The 16,240-nt window shown below is 43.6% G+C and overlaps 1 protein-coding gene across 8 annotated transcripts in view; it reads left to right on the top strand.

The window, feature by feature from the left end:
- The first annotated feature begins 2,953 nt into the window (after positions 1-2,953).
- NRAP (nebulin related anchoring protein) overlaps positions 2,954-16,240 on the top strand; it is a 64,998-nt gene continuing 51,711 nt past the window's right edge. For 2 of the 8 annotated variants that reach the window (XM_084903560.1, XM_084903564.1), the window contains exons 1-11: positions 2,954-3,258; positions 3,567-3,661; positions 4,147-4,234; positions 7,596-7,700; positions 8,290-8,394; positions 9,204-9,308; positions 9,969-10,073; positions 11,019-11,126; positions 11,368-11,472; positions 13,117-13,221; positions 14,390-14,506. In XM_084903560.1, the coding sequence (XP_084759686.1) occupies positions 3,187-3,258; positions 3,567-3,661; positions 4,147-4,234; positions 7,596-7,700; positions 8,290-8,394; positions 9,204-9,308; positions 9,969-10,073; positions 11,019-11,126; positions 11,368-11,472; positions 13,117-13,221; positions 14,390-14,506 (1,110 nt within the window). In that variant the 5' untranslated portion in view covers positions 2,954-3,186. Of the gene's footprint in view, positions 3,259-3,566; positions 3,662-4,146; positions 4,235-7,595; positions 7,701-8,289; positions 8,395-9,200; positions 9,309-9,968; positions 10,074-11,018; positions 11,127-11,367; positions 11,473-13,113; positions 13,222-14,389; positions 14,507-16,240 lie in introns of all 8 variants that reach the window. The other 6 variants (XM_084903558.1, XM_084903562.1, XM_084903557.1 and 3 more) reach the window with 4 other exon arrangements.

The raw sequence follows: 16,240 nt of genomic DNA, 5'->3' as shown, positions 1-16,240 counted from the left end.
GGGGAGCGGCTGATGAACTCCATCACCCCGAGGTGTAAATATTTGAGAAGAAAACAGTTTTTATTCATAGGAGAGATATTTGCTTTTTAAGAGCTATCAACACTTGGAGCGAAAGGAGGGAAACCTTTCGTGGTGTGACACCTTTCCTGGTGTGACCTCACCTTGCCTTTTTGTTTGCTTGCTTCCCTCTGGACCCCAGACTTGGATCTTGCCGCTAAGATCCCACCAGGTAAGGACGCTTTCTTGGTTTAAGAAGGACTGGTCCCAGGCAAATGTAGAGGAATAATTATAATGTATTAACTTAAGTGAAAATCCTTTGGGCCTCTGTGGACACGGACAGGGCATGGAGGTGTGTGTGTGTGTGTGGGGGGGGGGGGGTGTCAGCTCCCAATGGGGCAGAGCTTCCTCCAATGGAGGCAGAGGCAAACGGATAAATCCTTCCTTTTCCCCAGCGGTCGGCAAACTCATCAGTCAACAGAGCCAACTATCAACAGTACAACGATGGAAATTTCTTTAGAGAGCCAATTTTTTTAAACTTAAACTATATAGGTAGGTGCATTGTTATTAAATGAATTAGGGTACTCCTAAGCTGGCCTTTGCTAAAAACTCAAGGGGCCAAAGAGCCGCATGTGGCTCGAGAGCCACAGTTTACCCACCACTGCCCAAGCAGATGTTCTTGAGTTGTTTAGATGGCCCCTTGGAAGATAGAGATCAAGCGACCCAATGCACTTCATAGCACGTGGTGGCTGCTTTAAGAACAAACCCTCATATTGCCTCTTCCCCTCCATTTCCTGCTCCGCGCTCCTGTTCCTGGTACACTTCTGAATCAAGTCCTTACACAGAAGCCCTGCCCTCAGGGTCTATTTTCTGGGGAACCCAGGCTAACACAAACATTGGAACCAATCCTGATAGCCAGAGGCACTCGTGTGCCCCTTGGCTAAGGATGGACCCGGGGGACCGACCTTGAGCCGTGTCTGCCGAGAAGGTGAGGGCTGTGTATACCTTACCCCGGCAATGAGTGTTTAAACTGTCCCATTTCCACTTGGTTAGGCTTGCTTCTCCCCACAAAAATCTGATATCTCATAAGCACCTTTTACAAACATAAGGGTGGCATAAGTCACATCTAACACCTTTCACTTGGTTTCCACAAGGGACCATGACCTTTTCACAAAGGTCACATGTAGCCGCTGTGGTCACCTGTAACCACAACCACAGGCCGAGAGGAGGTAGCTTTTTCTCAAGATGAACTGACGGTGGTTCTTCATCCCCCCGCACTCCCGGATTGGGCCAGAGTTCTTTCTTGATGGTCCTTGGGGCTTCCAGCCCGGGGAGCCTTGGGGTCTTCTGGTCTTTGTCCTTGCTGTTCCTGTTTGCCCAGGCTGCCCTGTATGAATCCCATTTCAGCGTGGGAGTCTTCCTGAGCCCGGAGCCCCCACTGAGAGTCCCCTTCCCTTCAAGAGCTGATATAGAGTGTGGAGCCCCACTATCTAAGATGGGGGGGCCCCCAGCTGCACCCTCTCCTTAGCGCACGTGATCCTAACCCTCTTCACTAGCTTTGCAGCGTCCTCTTCCATGCTGGCTCTCCCAACGCAACACACAAGTGCTATTGGCTTTTGTCCGCCTGCAGATCCCCCCCATCAGCACCATCTCTGACCGTTTTGGCCGAAGGTCACTAATTGGTAGACTGCCGACCATATACTGCCCACGGCCCTGTTTTACTGGTTTGTTCCCAGTGTTTGACAAAATAGGGGATTTCATGCATAAATGCAGGTATCTGGCTTCTCAGGAAAGATCAGCATATTCGCAATGTTGGGCACTCATGACAGTTGGCTGGGGTGTGTGCCCTCTCATTTGGAAAGGTTCCTACCATCACCGGTGACTCCACCTCTGGCCCCTAGCGGCATTTTGGTGCGAGTGTCATGTTTATCTACTCGAGTCCATGAGTAGGTACTTTTCCATGTCAGTCCTTGTTCTAGGCACAGGATAGGAAATGACAACAAGGACCAAGAATCCTGTTTTGATGAAAGGAGACAGATAATTTTAAAAAGTAGAGGCACAGTATTTAAGATGTCAGGTGTTGATAACCGCTATGAAGAATTTAAAACAGGGTAAGGTTAGATAAGGTTGGGCGCCATCTTTTTTCTTTTTTTAAATATATATATTTTTATTGATTTTCAGAGAGGAAGGGAGAGGGAGAGGGAGAGAGATAGAAATATCACTGGTGAAAGAGAATCATTGCTTGGCTGTGTCCTGGGAATTGAGCCCACAACACAGGCATGTGCCCTGACCAGGAATCAAACTGTGAACTGTTTCATGGATCCACTGAGCCACTCCAAACCGGGCAAGGTGCCATCTTTTTAAAACTGTTTCTAGAAGGTCTATTTTAGCGTAACGTTTAGGGGCAATGAGGGGCTTCACAAAGCCAGGAAGAGGAAGTTTTCCTTCAAGCTGCCCGCCTCTAGGCCTGGGGGTGAGGAAATAAACAGGCCTTTTTGGATCAATAACAAACCCGAGGCCAAAGCACCTAGGGTTCTCCTTTGTTCTTATTTTTGCATTCTAGCAGAAGCTAACCCAGATTCATAGCTTCACCAGTTTCCAGTTGCCAATATTTATAATACATAATCCTTCGATCCACATATGGCTTTTACCCCTATCGTGGCATGAATCAGCCCTGCTTTTTATTCCCTATATTTTGGGGAGCTGGCCTTTCAGCTTTAGTCACCCTGTTCACCAAGCAAGCCTTTCCAATTTGCTTGCTGGGGTTAGGGCTTGTCGTTTCGTCTGGGGTTCTTTTCTTGGGCTATGATCACAGCTAGTGTGAAAAACGACTCCATGCTGCCTACTCATGCCCCAGGATTTGGTCATCCACCCAAACATGATGCTGTTGTGAGTTCACTTTTCTATTTAGAGAAGCATGTCAGCTAGAAATACCTCTACCTCGTTGCCCGGACGCATGCGTGTTGAGCGTGTGGCCAAAATAGCCCCTGGAGCAAGTGGCCGCTTTAAAAGCCATCCAGCTGCTGACTTCGACCGAGAAGGTCAGCAAAGGGAAGTGCAAGTTGGGTTCTGAACAGTCACGGTGCCCCAGAGTTGAACAGTGGTCGGGATTTGCGAGACTTGAACGGCTGATTAGACCTAGGCTTCTCCTTGGATTCCTTGCCCGTTGCCTGCCTCTGGGAAGTCAGGATGAACGTGCAAGCTTGCTCTAGATGTGGCTATGGAGTGTACCCCGCTGAGAAGATCAGCTGCTTAGATCAGGTCAGTAGATGATGGATGGCCTTTGGGGAGAATCACAAACGTGGGAACTTTATCTTCTCACGTAGGGACATATGGATTCTTTCGAACCACCCAAAAAAAGATGTATTTCTCACCCTTTTGCAGCTCTGCCCAGTTCTAGTTAGTCTTCTATATTGTCTCAGAAAATGTCACTCATTTATATAACATACGGTAGCTTCGTGTTTTTAAATTACCGTTTTATGCCTAACACTTTTTTTCCTAACCCTGAAATATATAAGAATATGAAAAAAAAAGGCTATTTTGATAAATCTTGTCTATGTGATTTCTAGATATGGCATAAAGCGTGTTTTCACTGTGAAGTTTGCAAGATGATGCTGTCGGTTAATAACTTTGTGAGTCACCAGAAAAAGCCATACTGTCATGCGTAAGTGTTTGATGGCCCTCCCCGACACCTCTTGAGTTTTGTTTATTTTTAGTTTTCAACGAGTAGCCAATCATAGGTTCGAAAATCACGCACCCCAGGGGTAAATCCAAGAAATGTCTTCTCAAAGGCTTTTACTCACAATCACTGATGAAACTTAAGGCAGGGCTTTATGCAGTAAATAAAAAGATGAAAGTTTCATATTTCTTCTTACAAGTAAAAGATAAAGTCTACCCGCTATAACCCCATGCCAAACTATTAAATATTGTTCAAAACAATATAATTGCCATGATACAGTATATGCATATAGAGCTTAAGCAGTTTTTCTTTTAAGTAATTTCAGAATCCTTTTGTATTTGTTCAGAAAGTTTTCAAGTGACCATTTCCAGTTACATTTAGACTTTAAGTTACATATATTGAATTTTATTTATTTATTTATTTATTTATTTATTTATTTTCTTTACTGACTTTATACCTATTTTTTGTAGTCACAACCCCAAGATCAATACTTTCACGAGTGTCTATCAGACACCATTAAATGTAAACAGAAGGAAGATTCCAAGAGACCTCCATGGGGTAAGTTACCTACTTTTGAATTTCAAAACAGCCTTTAAAGATAGTTTCTTAGCTCAGACGCCTATTCAGTTTTCAAGTATGTGTCTAAATGTGAACTTGCCCATTTTCTCCACATACACACGCATGTAAGTGACAAATATTGCTATTGGTATAGGGGCCAGCATCCAGGATAATTGCGCTTGAATATCTGAGGCGTTTGTATCCAGAGTAATCTCTCTGGTCTGCCAGCTTTAGACACATTGATGACACTTTATACAATAGTCCCTGTATATACCAGGAGCCTGATACATAAAACAACGTTTTTATAGTTAGAAAATGGTACAAAAGCCTTTCTTTCTTCCCCCCATAATTCTCTTGGTATAGATAAATTAAAAACCTTTAGTACGACCATTTTAAATCTCTCTGAACTCAGTAGTGTTTAAGATTATTTGCAGCCTCTCTTGACTCTGGGGTTAGCAGTAGGTCAAAGATATTTTTATTTAGAAGTGATTTTTGGGTGGACAAGGAGGCCACGTTGATCAACCAGCCTCTTTTGAAAAACCAACAGTGGAGTTTTGTCAGATAACCAGCTATTGACTGAACACTTGAATTTATTAAAATGATGAATCATTTACCCCCTTCCCCCCATGCCTCACAAGAAATTCTTTGGGGTAGAGCTGGTGGCTTTCTAAAATTAGAAAATTACACATTGGATGGAAGGCTCTCTAGAAACCTTCCTAATGTTACCTCGTGTCCTACTGACTCTCCTGCCTGCTCAGGCCACACTCCTTTAAAAAACAAAACAAAAGTGTATTAGATCAGCCTTAGCCTTATCCTTATTGCGTGTCTCCCTATGAGTACTGTCAAGATTGCCTCTTTTGCTAAGTACTTTGCACTAATTTCGACTTGTTTTTTTTAAACTAGCGTAGATAGCATTTACTGGACATTTTTTGCTTAATTCATTTAATGTACATTGTAATTAATGTAAATGAAATGCTATTATTATCCTATTCTACTGGCGAGGGACCGGAGGCTCAGATAGTTGTTCATTTATCATTGGTTTCTGAGGATTCACGAGCCTTAAGAAGCCATAAGCCATCTCAGATTACTGAGGAGGCTCATTCCTTCAGGATTTGGTTTTCATCTCTTGATGTCTAAGGGCACCTACATGATTATTTTAAAAATAAGTAAGTAAGTACTAAGACAATATTTCCTGTTTGGCAGATGTGAATGAAATTTGTGGGAGAATGAAGCAGCTAGGTTCTTTTCTATCCAGAGAATGAACGTTAACCCTTAGAGCTTCCTTGCCCACTAGTAGCATGTAGGCCTTTCCCTGCTCCCACTCCTTCCTGCTTCCTCAGAATAGTCCTGAATCTTGTGGAAGGTCTCTGGCGACAGACACTCCTCAGCTTGGGATTTGTACTGTGGGAGGGGGACCGCAAAAATGTGGTTACGATTCCTTAAGTCAGTGGCTCTCAAGGAGAGCAGTTTACCCTCCAGGGGACATTTGATGGTGTCCTTTCTGATGATCACAACTGGGAGGGGGACATCTGATGGACAGAGATCAGCTACGCTGCTGAATATCCTGCAGTGCACAAGCAACACTGCCTTTGTTATGTAGCCTTCATGGTAGCTTCTTAAATCCAAGGGGGAAAGCATGTAAAACCTCTCAATTTACATACTTTAAAATATACATATGGGAGCTGCGTTGTCAAGCCTAGAAAGTCAATGGTGGAAAGTGCCTCGATGAGGAACTATTATAGAATTCCTGGGCTCTACACCTGGCTCTGACAACCCACTGAACAATGTTAGTGAGTTCACTTTTTTTCCCCTGACCTACATCATCTACAAAACTAATGGTTAAACTTTAGCTTGTTAATATTGCAGGTTTTGAGGCCCCATTTTAAACAACATAAATTATGATATTTGGGTTTAGACCTAAAACCTTTGGATTTTTTTTATGGGGTCCTTTTTATTTAAAAAAAAATATATATATATATATATATATATATATATATATATATATATATATAATTGATTTTTTACAGAAAGGAAGGGAAAGTGATAGAGAGTTAGAAACATTGATGAGAGACATCAATTAGCTGCCTCCTGCACACCCCCTATTGGGGATGTGCCTGCAACCAAGGTACATGCCCTTGACTGGAATCGAACCTGGGACCCTTGAGTCGGTAGGCTGACGCTCTATCCACTGAGCCAAACCAGTTAGGGTAGGTTAGTCCTTTTTACATTCTCCTTGAGGAATCTTTTGCCTATTTTGTGGTTACAAAGATATTGTTGAGATGCCTACTCCCAAATTGACCTATACATTCATTGCAATCCCCAAATCCTAGGTTCATGGAAATTTATTAACTAATTTTAAAATTGATATGAATGCCGAGACCGGTTTGGCTCAATGGATAGAGCGTCGGCTTGGGGACTGAAGGGTCCCGGGTTCGATTCCGGTCAAGGGCTTGTACCTTGGTTGCGGGCATATCCCCAGTAGGGGATGTGCAAGAGGCAGCTGATCGATGACTCTCTCTCATCGATGTTTCTAACTCTCTATCTCTCTCCCTTCCTCTCTGTACAAAATCAATAAAAATATATTTAAAATTGATATGAACATACAGAAATTCTAGAATGGTCAAGAAATCATGAAAAACAAAATTGAAGGACTTAGGTTACCAGATTTTAAGACTTACAACAAAAGTAGTAGTAATCAACTCAGTGTCGTATTGGCATAAGAACAAATAGTCCAGTAGCATATAATCCAAGGTCCGGAAATAGAACTTCTCATGTATAGTCACTCGAATTACAACACAGGCACCACTGCAATTCAGTGTAGCAAGAATGATCTTTAAATAAATGGTGAGAGAGGGATAGGATATTTGCATGGAAAAAAAAATGAACCTTTACCTACTTCACATTCATGCACAAAGATTAACTATGGATCAAGATGCTAAAGGTAAGATTATAAAACATTAAGAGAACACCTACTTGAATTTGAGGAGCCAGCAGTTTTGCAAGCTCCCTGGATAACTGTTACACAAACTAAGTTAAGAATTGCTACTCTAATGTCTAGTGTTTACTGAGGTTAGTTTAACCTGAATTCTCATTGTGTGATAAGCTCACGGAGACTTGAAGTTTTTGTAGCTGCACCACTGAAGTGAGCTTTGCACACAGCAGCTGCTCTATACATGCTGCCCGTCTGGGGGAACAGCTGAACCACGAGGAGACTGGCAGCACTGTGTGCTGTGGTGCAGTGAAGATGAGGCCCAGTTGAGACTTAGGAAAAATCCTCCCAATTCAGCTGTAGATTATTTTCTTCCTTTTTTTTTTTTTTTTTTCTTGATGGAAACATTACTGACAACATTTTCATTGGTAGGTCGATGAGCAAGAGGATGGTGGAAGGTTTAAATCGGTGTTTCAGTGGGACATGGAATCCAAGGATGGGGCAACCACCTCTAATGAGCGACCATTGGGGAACGAGGTGAGTTATGAATGGGTTTGGAAACAGAACTGGATGACGCCCTATGCAAATGAGATGCATTTTCATTACTGCCAGACAAATTCAGTTAGGTTCCTTTCATCCAGTTTGTACATCCAACTGTCCAGTTACCTTTAGAACTCTTCTATGATATAAGTTCAATTGCTTAGGACAGTGGTCAGCAAACTCATTAGTAAAGAGAGCCAAATATCAATAGTACAACGATTGAAATTTCTTTTGAGAGCCACATTTTTAAAACTTAAACTTGTTCTAACGCCACTTCTTCAAAATAGACTCACTGTGGTATTTTGTGGAAGAGCCACACGTGAGGGGCCGAAGAGCCACGCTCCCGGGCCGCAGTTTGCCATCCACGGGCTTAGGACATTACGTTACTTTTTTAGTTGAAAAAAATGAACATTTTGCTTAGCTGAGACCTGCCATATACCATTAGGAGGGTGTAGTTTTTAGAGAACTTCTCTCTGATGTTGACGAAGAGTGTGAGCATTCCTGGGAGGGTGGCCTGCTAGGGGGAATTTTACTTACTAAATGCTTGTGAGGGGTGTTTGTATGCATTTGTGTGTTTCCTTTTTAGAGACCCTATTGGACTGGATACGGGGAAGGGAATGCTTGGTGCCCAGGAGCTCTGCCAGACCCTGAAATCGTAAGGATGGTTGAGGCTCGGAAGTCTCTTGGTGAGGTAAGGGCCCTAGAAATTATTCTAGCCATTCGTTTGAATGTTCCCTTATTTTAAAGTGTGGTAGACAGAGTACTGGCCCCTCCCCCAAAAATCCACTAATAACTGGAACCTAGTGCCTATGTTACATATCCAAAGGGACTTTGTGGATGTGAATAACTTAAGGATTTTGGGATGGGAAGATTATCCTGGATTATTAGGGTGGCTGCAGTGTAATCACTTGGGTCCTTATATGGAGGGAGGCAGGAGGGTCGGAGTCAGAGAAGAGGTGACCTGACAACAAAAGCAGAGGTCAAGGCCTTTTAGAGCCAGAGCTAAGGAATGGTGGCAGCCTCTGGAATCTGGAAAAAGGCCAGGAAATAGGTTCTCCTCAGAGCCTCAGGAAGGAACAGCCCTGAGGCTTAGGTTTCTGACCACCAGCACTGTAAGAGAGACCTGCTTGCTGTAGAACTGTCTCTAGTGGACACGTTAAAGCAAATCTCCTGCATATTAATGGGTCTATGATCAGACATGCTTTTGAATCAAAGAAATTCTCGTTGAGGTGTGTCAGGTTCCACATAATATGATGTCAGCATGAAAGGGGGAAAGTATTTTACCTGGGGGATATTATTTGAAGGTGTGTGATTCATTTGTGAATAATAGTTCCAGAATGTGGATAACATTTTCGGATAATATCCCAGGTGGCTGCATTATTTTCTGGGTATTTTATAAATCCAGTTGCATTGGTTCTGATGATGCTTGCTATTGCCATTTTATTAGTTCTCATCCGAAATCATAATGGTTCTCATGCTGACCTTGGTTCTGACCAGCAGGAGTACACAGAAGACTATGAGCAACCGAGGGGCAAAGGGAGCTTCCCAGCCATGATCACACCTGCTTATCAAAGGGCCAAGAGAGCCAGCCAGCTGGCCAGCCAAGTGAGTGTGTTCGTGCTTAGTCACTATTAATTATGCTAATTTTTGTTCTTACTGTACCCCCAGGATTCAGATAACATTCAATGAGACAGTGCTTTTTGTCAGAGGCACCGTTAGTGTGGTGGTATGGAGACAACTGTGTTCTTGTCTCCCCCCTATCACTGATAGGGGGGCGCATCCATCAAATGGAGGGAAGACCATGTGTCTCACCCCAAAACTGGGCCAAATAAGTTCTTGAGGTCACTTTAGCGCAAAGGACACTGGTTCTTTTTAAGCAGATAGCAAACCTCCTGAAGAATAGCATAGCTTGCTGGTTAAGACCTCAGATTTTGGAACCAGAATGCTGGCATTTGAATCCTGGCTCTCTCTGGCTGTGTAACCATGAGCAAATTACTTAACCTCTCTATGGCTCAGCTACTTTTATGTAAAATAAAGTAATGAAGGGGGTTAGCATTTGCTAATGTCTAGCAGTGCTCGGTACTCTCTCTTAGACCTTTCCTATTAGCATCATTACTTTTGAAGTGGAGCTCATGAGGCAAGCCATACAGACTCACCCCGGGTGTGTGTTCACAGTAGCCCCAAGGTGTAACTTCTGGAGAGCTCCAAGGAGAGGTTTTCACAAAGACCAGTGTGTTTGACCTTGACCCTCTTCTGTCTCCTCAGGTGGAATACAAGAGAGGGCACGATGACCGAGTCTCCAGGTTCACCACAGTGGCGGACACTCCTGAGCTGCTACGGGCCAGGGCTGGGGGACAGCTTCAAAATGATGTAAGAAATGATGACGGTGGAGAGTCCGTGATTCTCCTTTATCACTCCCCATTCTTTCCTTACTTGGAGAAGGAGGGGAGGGGGAATGTAGGAGGCATGTCAGTCCTACACAGGGAACAGGGAAACTTCCTAAGGTCAAGTATGGTCGGATCAGATAAGTCAGCTCACATAGACCTTGTGAAAACTCATGTTTAGAGAGAAAACTTGTAGTGACAAGTCAGAGGTATCTGCTGAATCTGAAAGAATTCATTTTGTGTTCTCTCCTTGTCACTGACAAGTATAGACCACAACTTCTGAAGAATTTCTACCACTTTTCATAGCCGAGTTGCTCCATAACAGGGGTCCTCAAACTTTTTAAAGTGGGGGCCAGATCACGGTCCCTCAGAGAGCTGGAGGGCCGAACTATATGAACTACCAATTCCTACTGTAACACCTCGGCTGCGCTCACTGCCCAAAAAACCTGGCGGGCCGGATCAGACTCCTCTGCGGGCCGCATCTGGCCCGCGGGCCGTAGTTTGAAGACCCCTGCTCCATAAGATAAGATCAAGAACTCACTCTGAGTGGGAAGCTTAAACACAAGTTCAAGTTCAGTTGAACAAGTGTTTTCTATTTGCCTTGGGGTGAGAAGCCTCTCTTGTCTCCCAGACTTGACTGGCAGCTCATCAAAGGCAGAAGCTGTATTTCTCTGCCCAGCCCTTCACCTGGCCTACACCAGGTGCTGCACACACATATGTTGAATTCTACATTGAGTTTCATGTGCCAGGCACTGTGCCACGTATTGGGAATAAAAAGGTAGATAAGATGCACGGGGCTCATCCCGCTATAACAGCTGTGAATAGGGGGTTTCGGGGGGTTCCAGGAGCCCTTGGCAAGGCTTCCCACCCTGATTGCCTGGTAGATAGAAGGACGGTGACACGCGATTCAAAGTTTGTTTTCGTTTTCCAGATGATCTACACTGAGGACTCTGAACAGCAGAGAGGCAAAGGCAGTTTTCCTGCTATGATCACACCTGCTTATCAGATAGCCAAAAGGGCCAATGAGCTGGCGAGTGATGTGAGTGTCCCCAGCAACAGTGTCCTTCTAGGGGAGGAAACAGGAAGTTACCTGGGCCTGACAAGTCCAACTTCCTGTCTCCTTTTGCATGTGCTCTGGATCCAAGAAGTAGCTTTTCTTCATGGTTGTCCATCAATGTCACTACCATCTAGCACTTTATGTCCAAGCACACTCCCAGGACCCAAAAAGAACAATCCACAGGAGGCTGAATTCACCGGGTTTGTCCTTTCCCTTCAAACAGGTGAGGTACCACCAACAATACCAAAGAGAAATGAAGGGAATGGCTGGCTCAGCCATGGCAGCCGAGGGCACATTGGCGAGGGACTACGTGGACCAGTGTGGTCAGGTAATGTGATAAAATGACTTTCTAGGAGAACGGCCCTTAGTGATGGTCAGTTATGTAGCCTGGGACACAGCCATGGCCATTCCATCAGAGGTTGGGCTATGGTGTGTCTTCGCTTTATTTATGAAAGGTGGATTTTCAAAGCCAGAAAGTAGTAGGCAAGTAATTACATAGGGGTCATCTTGTACCACTTGCATTCTCATCTATTCCCTGAAGAATGGTCTCAAGGACTGAGACTGGCTTCTTTAAAAAAAAAAAAAATATATATATATGTATATATATATATATATATATATATATATATATATATATATATATATTTTTTTTTTTTTTTTTTTTTTTTTTTTTTTTTAAAGAGAGAAGAGAGGAAGGGAGAGGGAGAGAAACATCAATATGATCAGCTGCCTCCTGCATGCCCCCTACAGGGGATCGAGCATGCAACCCAGGCATGTGCCCTGACTGGGAATTGAACTGGCAACCTTTTGGTGCCTGGAAAGATACCCAACCGACTGAGCCACACCAGCCAGGGCAGGACTGGCTACTGTGAACCCACTATTGAATAAGCACAAAGGGGATCAAAATATGTGTCTTGAAAAATATTTAGCAATTCACTGAGCAGCAGGGCTCATTTTCACAGAAAGTGGAGTTTCTTATCTGGGTGGCTAGATAAAGCGACATTCCAGAGAATGCAAACCTTTTCCCAGTTTTACTTCTTCAATGAACTCTACTTGAGAGGGTGTAAAAAGGTTGAGGTGACAATTACAAGCTACTTTTTATTTGCACATCCCTATTTTCTGGTCTAGATGGGTGTCACAGGGTTTGAGAAAGAGAACATTATTTTTTCAGTGCTGTAAGTAAAGAACATGGGAGGACCAATTGCGTGTACTAGAAGAGTACATTCCATGAGCTTAGTTAATATTTTTTTCTTAATTGGGCAGTTGTGTGAAATTTTGGCAGTAAGTAGATTCTACAACATAAATGACTCATTCAACATAATTTATAAAAGATAGCAAATAACTTATTTCTCTCCTTCAGAGAAACAAGTTGCCCATGTGTGGGTGCAATCCTGTGAAGATAGTTTGCGACTCCATTGCAAATGTCTGCCTGAGCAAAAATACTTGGTTTTGAATTAAAAAGGCCATTTTATGAACTTCCACAATAAGTTAGTTAAATGGTCTCTGAGTGCTTTAAACTCAGTGAGAATACTTTTTTATTTTTTTATTTCATGTTTTAAATATGTTGTGGAGAAGGTTCAGGACGTTTTAAAAAATCCATATTTGGCAAAAATGATTTTGTTCTAAATGGGGGCCTGAGAAAGGTAGCATTCAGGGCTCCTGGAAGACAGGAGGGCTTTCCTGGCATCCACTCAGAGGAATTTTCCATTCTCCACGGGCCTGGGAGACTGGGAGAGTGTCTTGATTTATGTGGAGGAAATGACTTATGATGATAATGAGATTAGTCACCATTACCCAGGAGGCAGTGCTGACTCTACCGTCTGCTACCTTCACAACCACCTGGTGGTACCACTCCTGGGGAGATCACTGGAATGTCCAATGTGGGAACAGAGTCTTGGAAAGATCATTGCTCATTCCCCACCCATGCAGGGAGGGGGACGTTACTGATGGAAGTTTTTCATCAACTCAGCAGGGCTACTTGGAGGACTATGACCAGCACAGAGGGAAGGGCAGCTTCCCCGCCATGATCACCCCAGCTTATCAGAACGCCAAGAAAGCCCACCAACTCGCTAGTGATGTAAGTACCACGTTGGGACCACCGGCAGATCCACAGAAGCAGAGGAGAAGTGAGACTGAAGCTGTGCTTACTGAAACCTACACACGGAGGACACATTTATTAGAGCCCAGCCAAAGTAGAATGCTAGCCTTCAGTTTCTATCCAGATTTCTGGCTTCCAGTGCTTTTGTGGTCCCCTGTATCTGCTTCAAAGGAGATGGATATGGACAGATGGCATACCTCACTTTAGGTCAGCTCAAGCCAGTGCAACTGCTGGCCCAGCCAGATATGCTGGAGCTAGGACACTCTTTGCAAAATAACCCATCTAGAAACTGAGCACTTTTAATAGCTGATTAGAAAAGTCATATGATTATCAGACTGGGTGTAGCCCAGGTGATAAAATGATTTTTATTTGCAAAAGATTGGCCAGCTGGCGGTCCTTGAGAGGCAGGCTATAATTAAACTTGGAAAAGTGACACACACACGCTTTAGAACTAAGGCACCAACTTGAACTTGGTCTATAATTGGAAGCCAGGCATTCAGTTCACACCCCTTTGCCCTTCTTCATTACTCAGTTACTATTCAGTTAATAAACCCATTGATCCAGAGCAGTGCACTTTGACCCCGAGAGGAAGTAGAAAGAGGCATTCATCTCTCTGCTCCTCCTCAGCAGACACGATGAGAAATGACTTTGAAACCGAGGGCAGATGGGGTTTGGGACTACACCTTTTTTTTTTTTTTTTTTTTTTTTTTTTCTAATGCAGAATTAGAGTTCAAAGTGTGAAAAGGGCCAGTAGCTTTTATTTTTTAGTGAAATTCTTCTTGTTTTTATTCTTATTCACCTTATTTACAAACATGATCCTGTTTATTTCAGTTTACAGTTACATTACATACATAGACAGAAAATTTATAGAGTATTTCTAGGGTGCTAAAATGAGCCACTTTCCACAAAGTACTGACGGTGCACCAAATAAAAGTGACCCGAGCCAATAACATTTGAATACTAAAGGGACTGAGTGGTATGTGGGTTGTATGGAGAAAAAAAAAAAATAACCAACCCATATGATATTAGTCCTTCAGGAAGTTCTGTGAAGTGAATGTTGACATTAAGTATGTGGTCATTTAAGGGTGAGTTCTGCCATGGAGCATGAAGACAGCAACCCTGGACCCTCTTGGTGTGTGTCTTTCAGATAAAATACAGGCAGGACTTCAACAGGATGAAAGGCGCTGCTCAGTTCCACTCCCTCCCAGCCCAGGACAACTTGGTTCTGAAGCGGGCTCAGAGCGTGAACAAGCTCGTGAGCGAGGTACGTATGGGGGACAGCGGCTTCTGCTAGCTCTCACTCCCTTTACCCCCCCATCAAGGCAGCAAAATTTTCCGATGGCTCAAAAGCTTCTCCCTGAATTCTTATAGGGCTGAGCTATTCACAAGTTCCAGGCAGTAGATTTCTAGTTGCCGGAATATTGGGTGAGCTAATCTTTATAAATAGATGTCATCATCTTAGAGTGGGAATCAAGGAACAAGAAGTGGCTTGAACTCGAACCTTCCCCACTCTCTCATCATTGTAGTCAAGTTCCGGAGAAATTGTGGTTACTCCATGAATCACCTTATCTTGGAGGCTGACCTGGCTGCCAGAGGGTGTTTTGTTGGTCGTTCCCAGGGATTAAGATATTTAGAACTGTTAGGACTCGTTGGTACGGAAATCTCTCCTCTAGTTCCCCATGACCTTTTTAAAACCCAAAGTCTCATTTGCATTACCCATCTGGACACTAAAGACATTTGAATTGGCAACAGGTCACAGAAGGGAAGAATGCTATATGAATGCTTGCTGAACCTTGCTCTCTTTTTTTCTTTTTAAAATACATTTTTATTGATTTCAGAGAGGAAGGGAGAGGGAGAGAAAGAGAATCATCAATGATGAGAGATAATCATTGATTGGTTTCTATCCTGGGCATGTGCCCTGACCATGACCAGGAATCTAAACATGACCTCCTGGTTCATAGGTCGCTGCTCAACCACTGAACCATGCCTGGTCACAGGGCGTTCGATCTGGGTGGGACCTTTACAGCCTCCAGGCCTCTCCTTTGTCATAGGCCCAGAAAAGTGAAGTGTCCCATTCTGGTGCAAAGAGATTTTCAGGGACAGAACTGGAACTGCAAGGCCGACTACATCATTTTGCCATCCAGGAACAACATTGTTACCATTTTGACTTTTTTCTATGTGAATAATTTATAAACAAATACATGAAAGTAAGAACATATAGTTTCAGAATTAGAATTCAGGTGTACTTTTTAATTTTATATCCTATTGTGAGCATCAGCATCTTGCATACTTTAGAAGGCGTATTGTCACCCTATCCTGTATAAGAAAAGGCTAAAATGCAAATAGACCAAATAACAGAATGACCAGTCGCTATGACATGCACTGACCACTAGGGAGCAGATGCTCAATGCAGGAGCTGCTCCCTGGTGGTCAGTGCACTCCCACAGGGGGAACAATGCTCAGCCAGAAGTGGGGCTCACAGCTGGCAAGCACAACAGTGGTGGTGAGAGCCTCTCCCACCTCTGCAGCAGCCTTAAGGAGGTCTCATTCCCCTGGGGAATGGGCCTAAGCCATCAGTCAGATATCCCCTAAGGGCTCCAGGACTGTGAGAAGGTAAAGCCCGGCTGAAGGACCCCCCTGAATGCACGAATTTCCATGCATAGAGCCTCTAGGGTTTAATAAAATAGGAGATAACAAACTGTATTTCCTTTGGTAAGAGGTTGCAAGGGAGCCTTCGGTTTCTTTTTGCCCTCATGTTTATCAAGTGAGGTAAATCAGCCATGCCTTTATTAGTGGCACCACCGTCAGCTCCTTCTCCAGTGACCTGGAGTCTATTTAATAACTGTAGCCTCACATTTTACACCCAGCTACCCAGGGGAGCTCAGCTAGCCAGCCCATTTACAATGAGAAAACACTCTATGCATCTATGGTCGTATTAATCTATGCCTTTGTAAAGTAACCTTTTATTGATGCATACATACAGAGAAGTGCATATATC

The sequence above is a fragment of the Pipistrellus hanaki genome (assembly GCF_964339955.1).
Source record: "Pipistrellus hanaki genome assembly, chromosome: 14".
Taxonomy (NCBI): domain Eukaryota; kingdom Metazoa; phylum Chordata; class Mammalia; order Chiroptera; family Vespertilionidae; genus Pipistrellus; species Pipistrellus hanaki.
The sequence above is the reverse complement of the archived record's forward strand: the minus strand, read 5'-3'. Positions and strand labels throughout refer to the sequence as shown.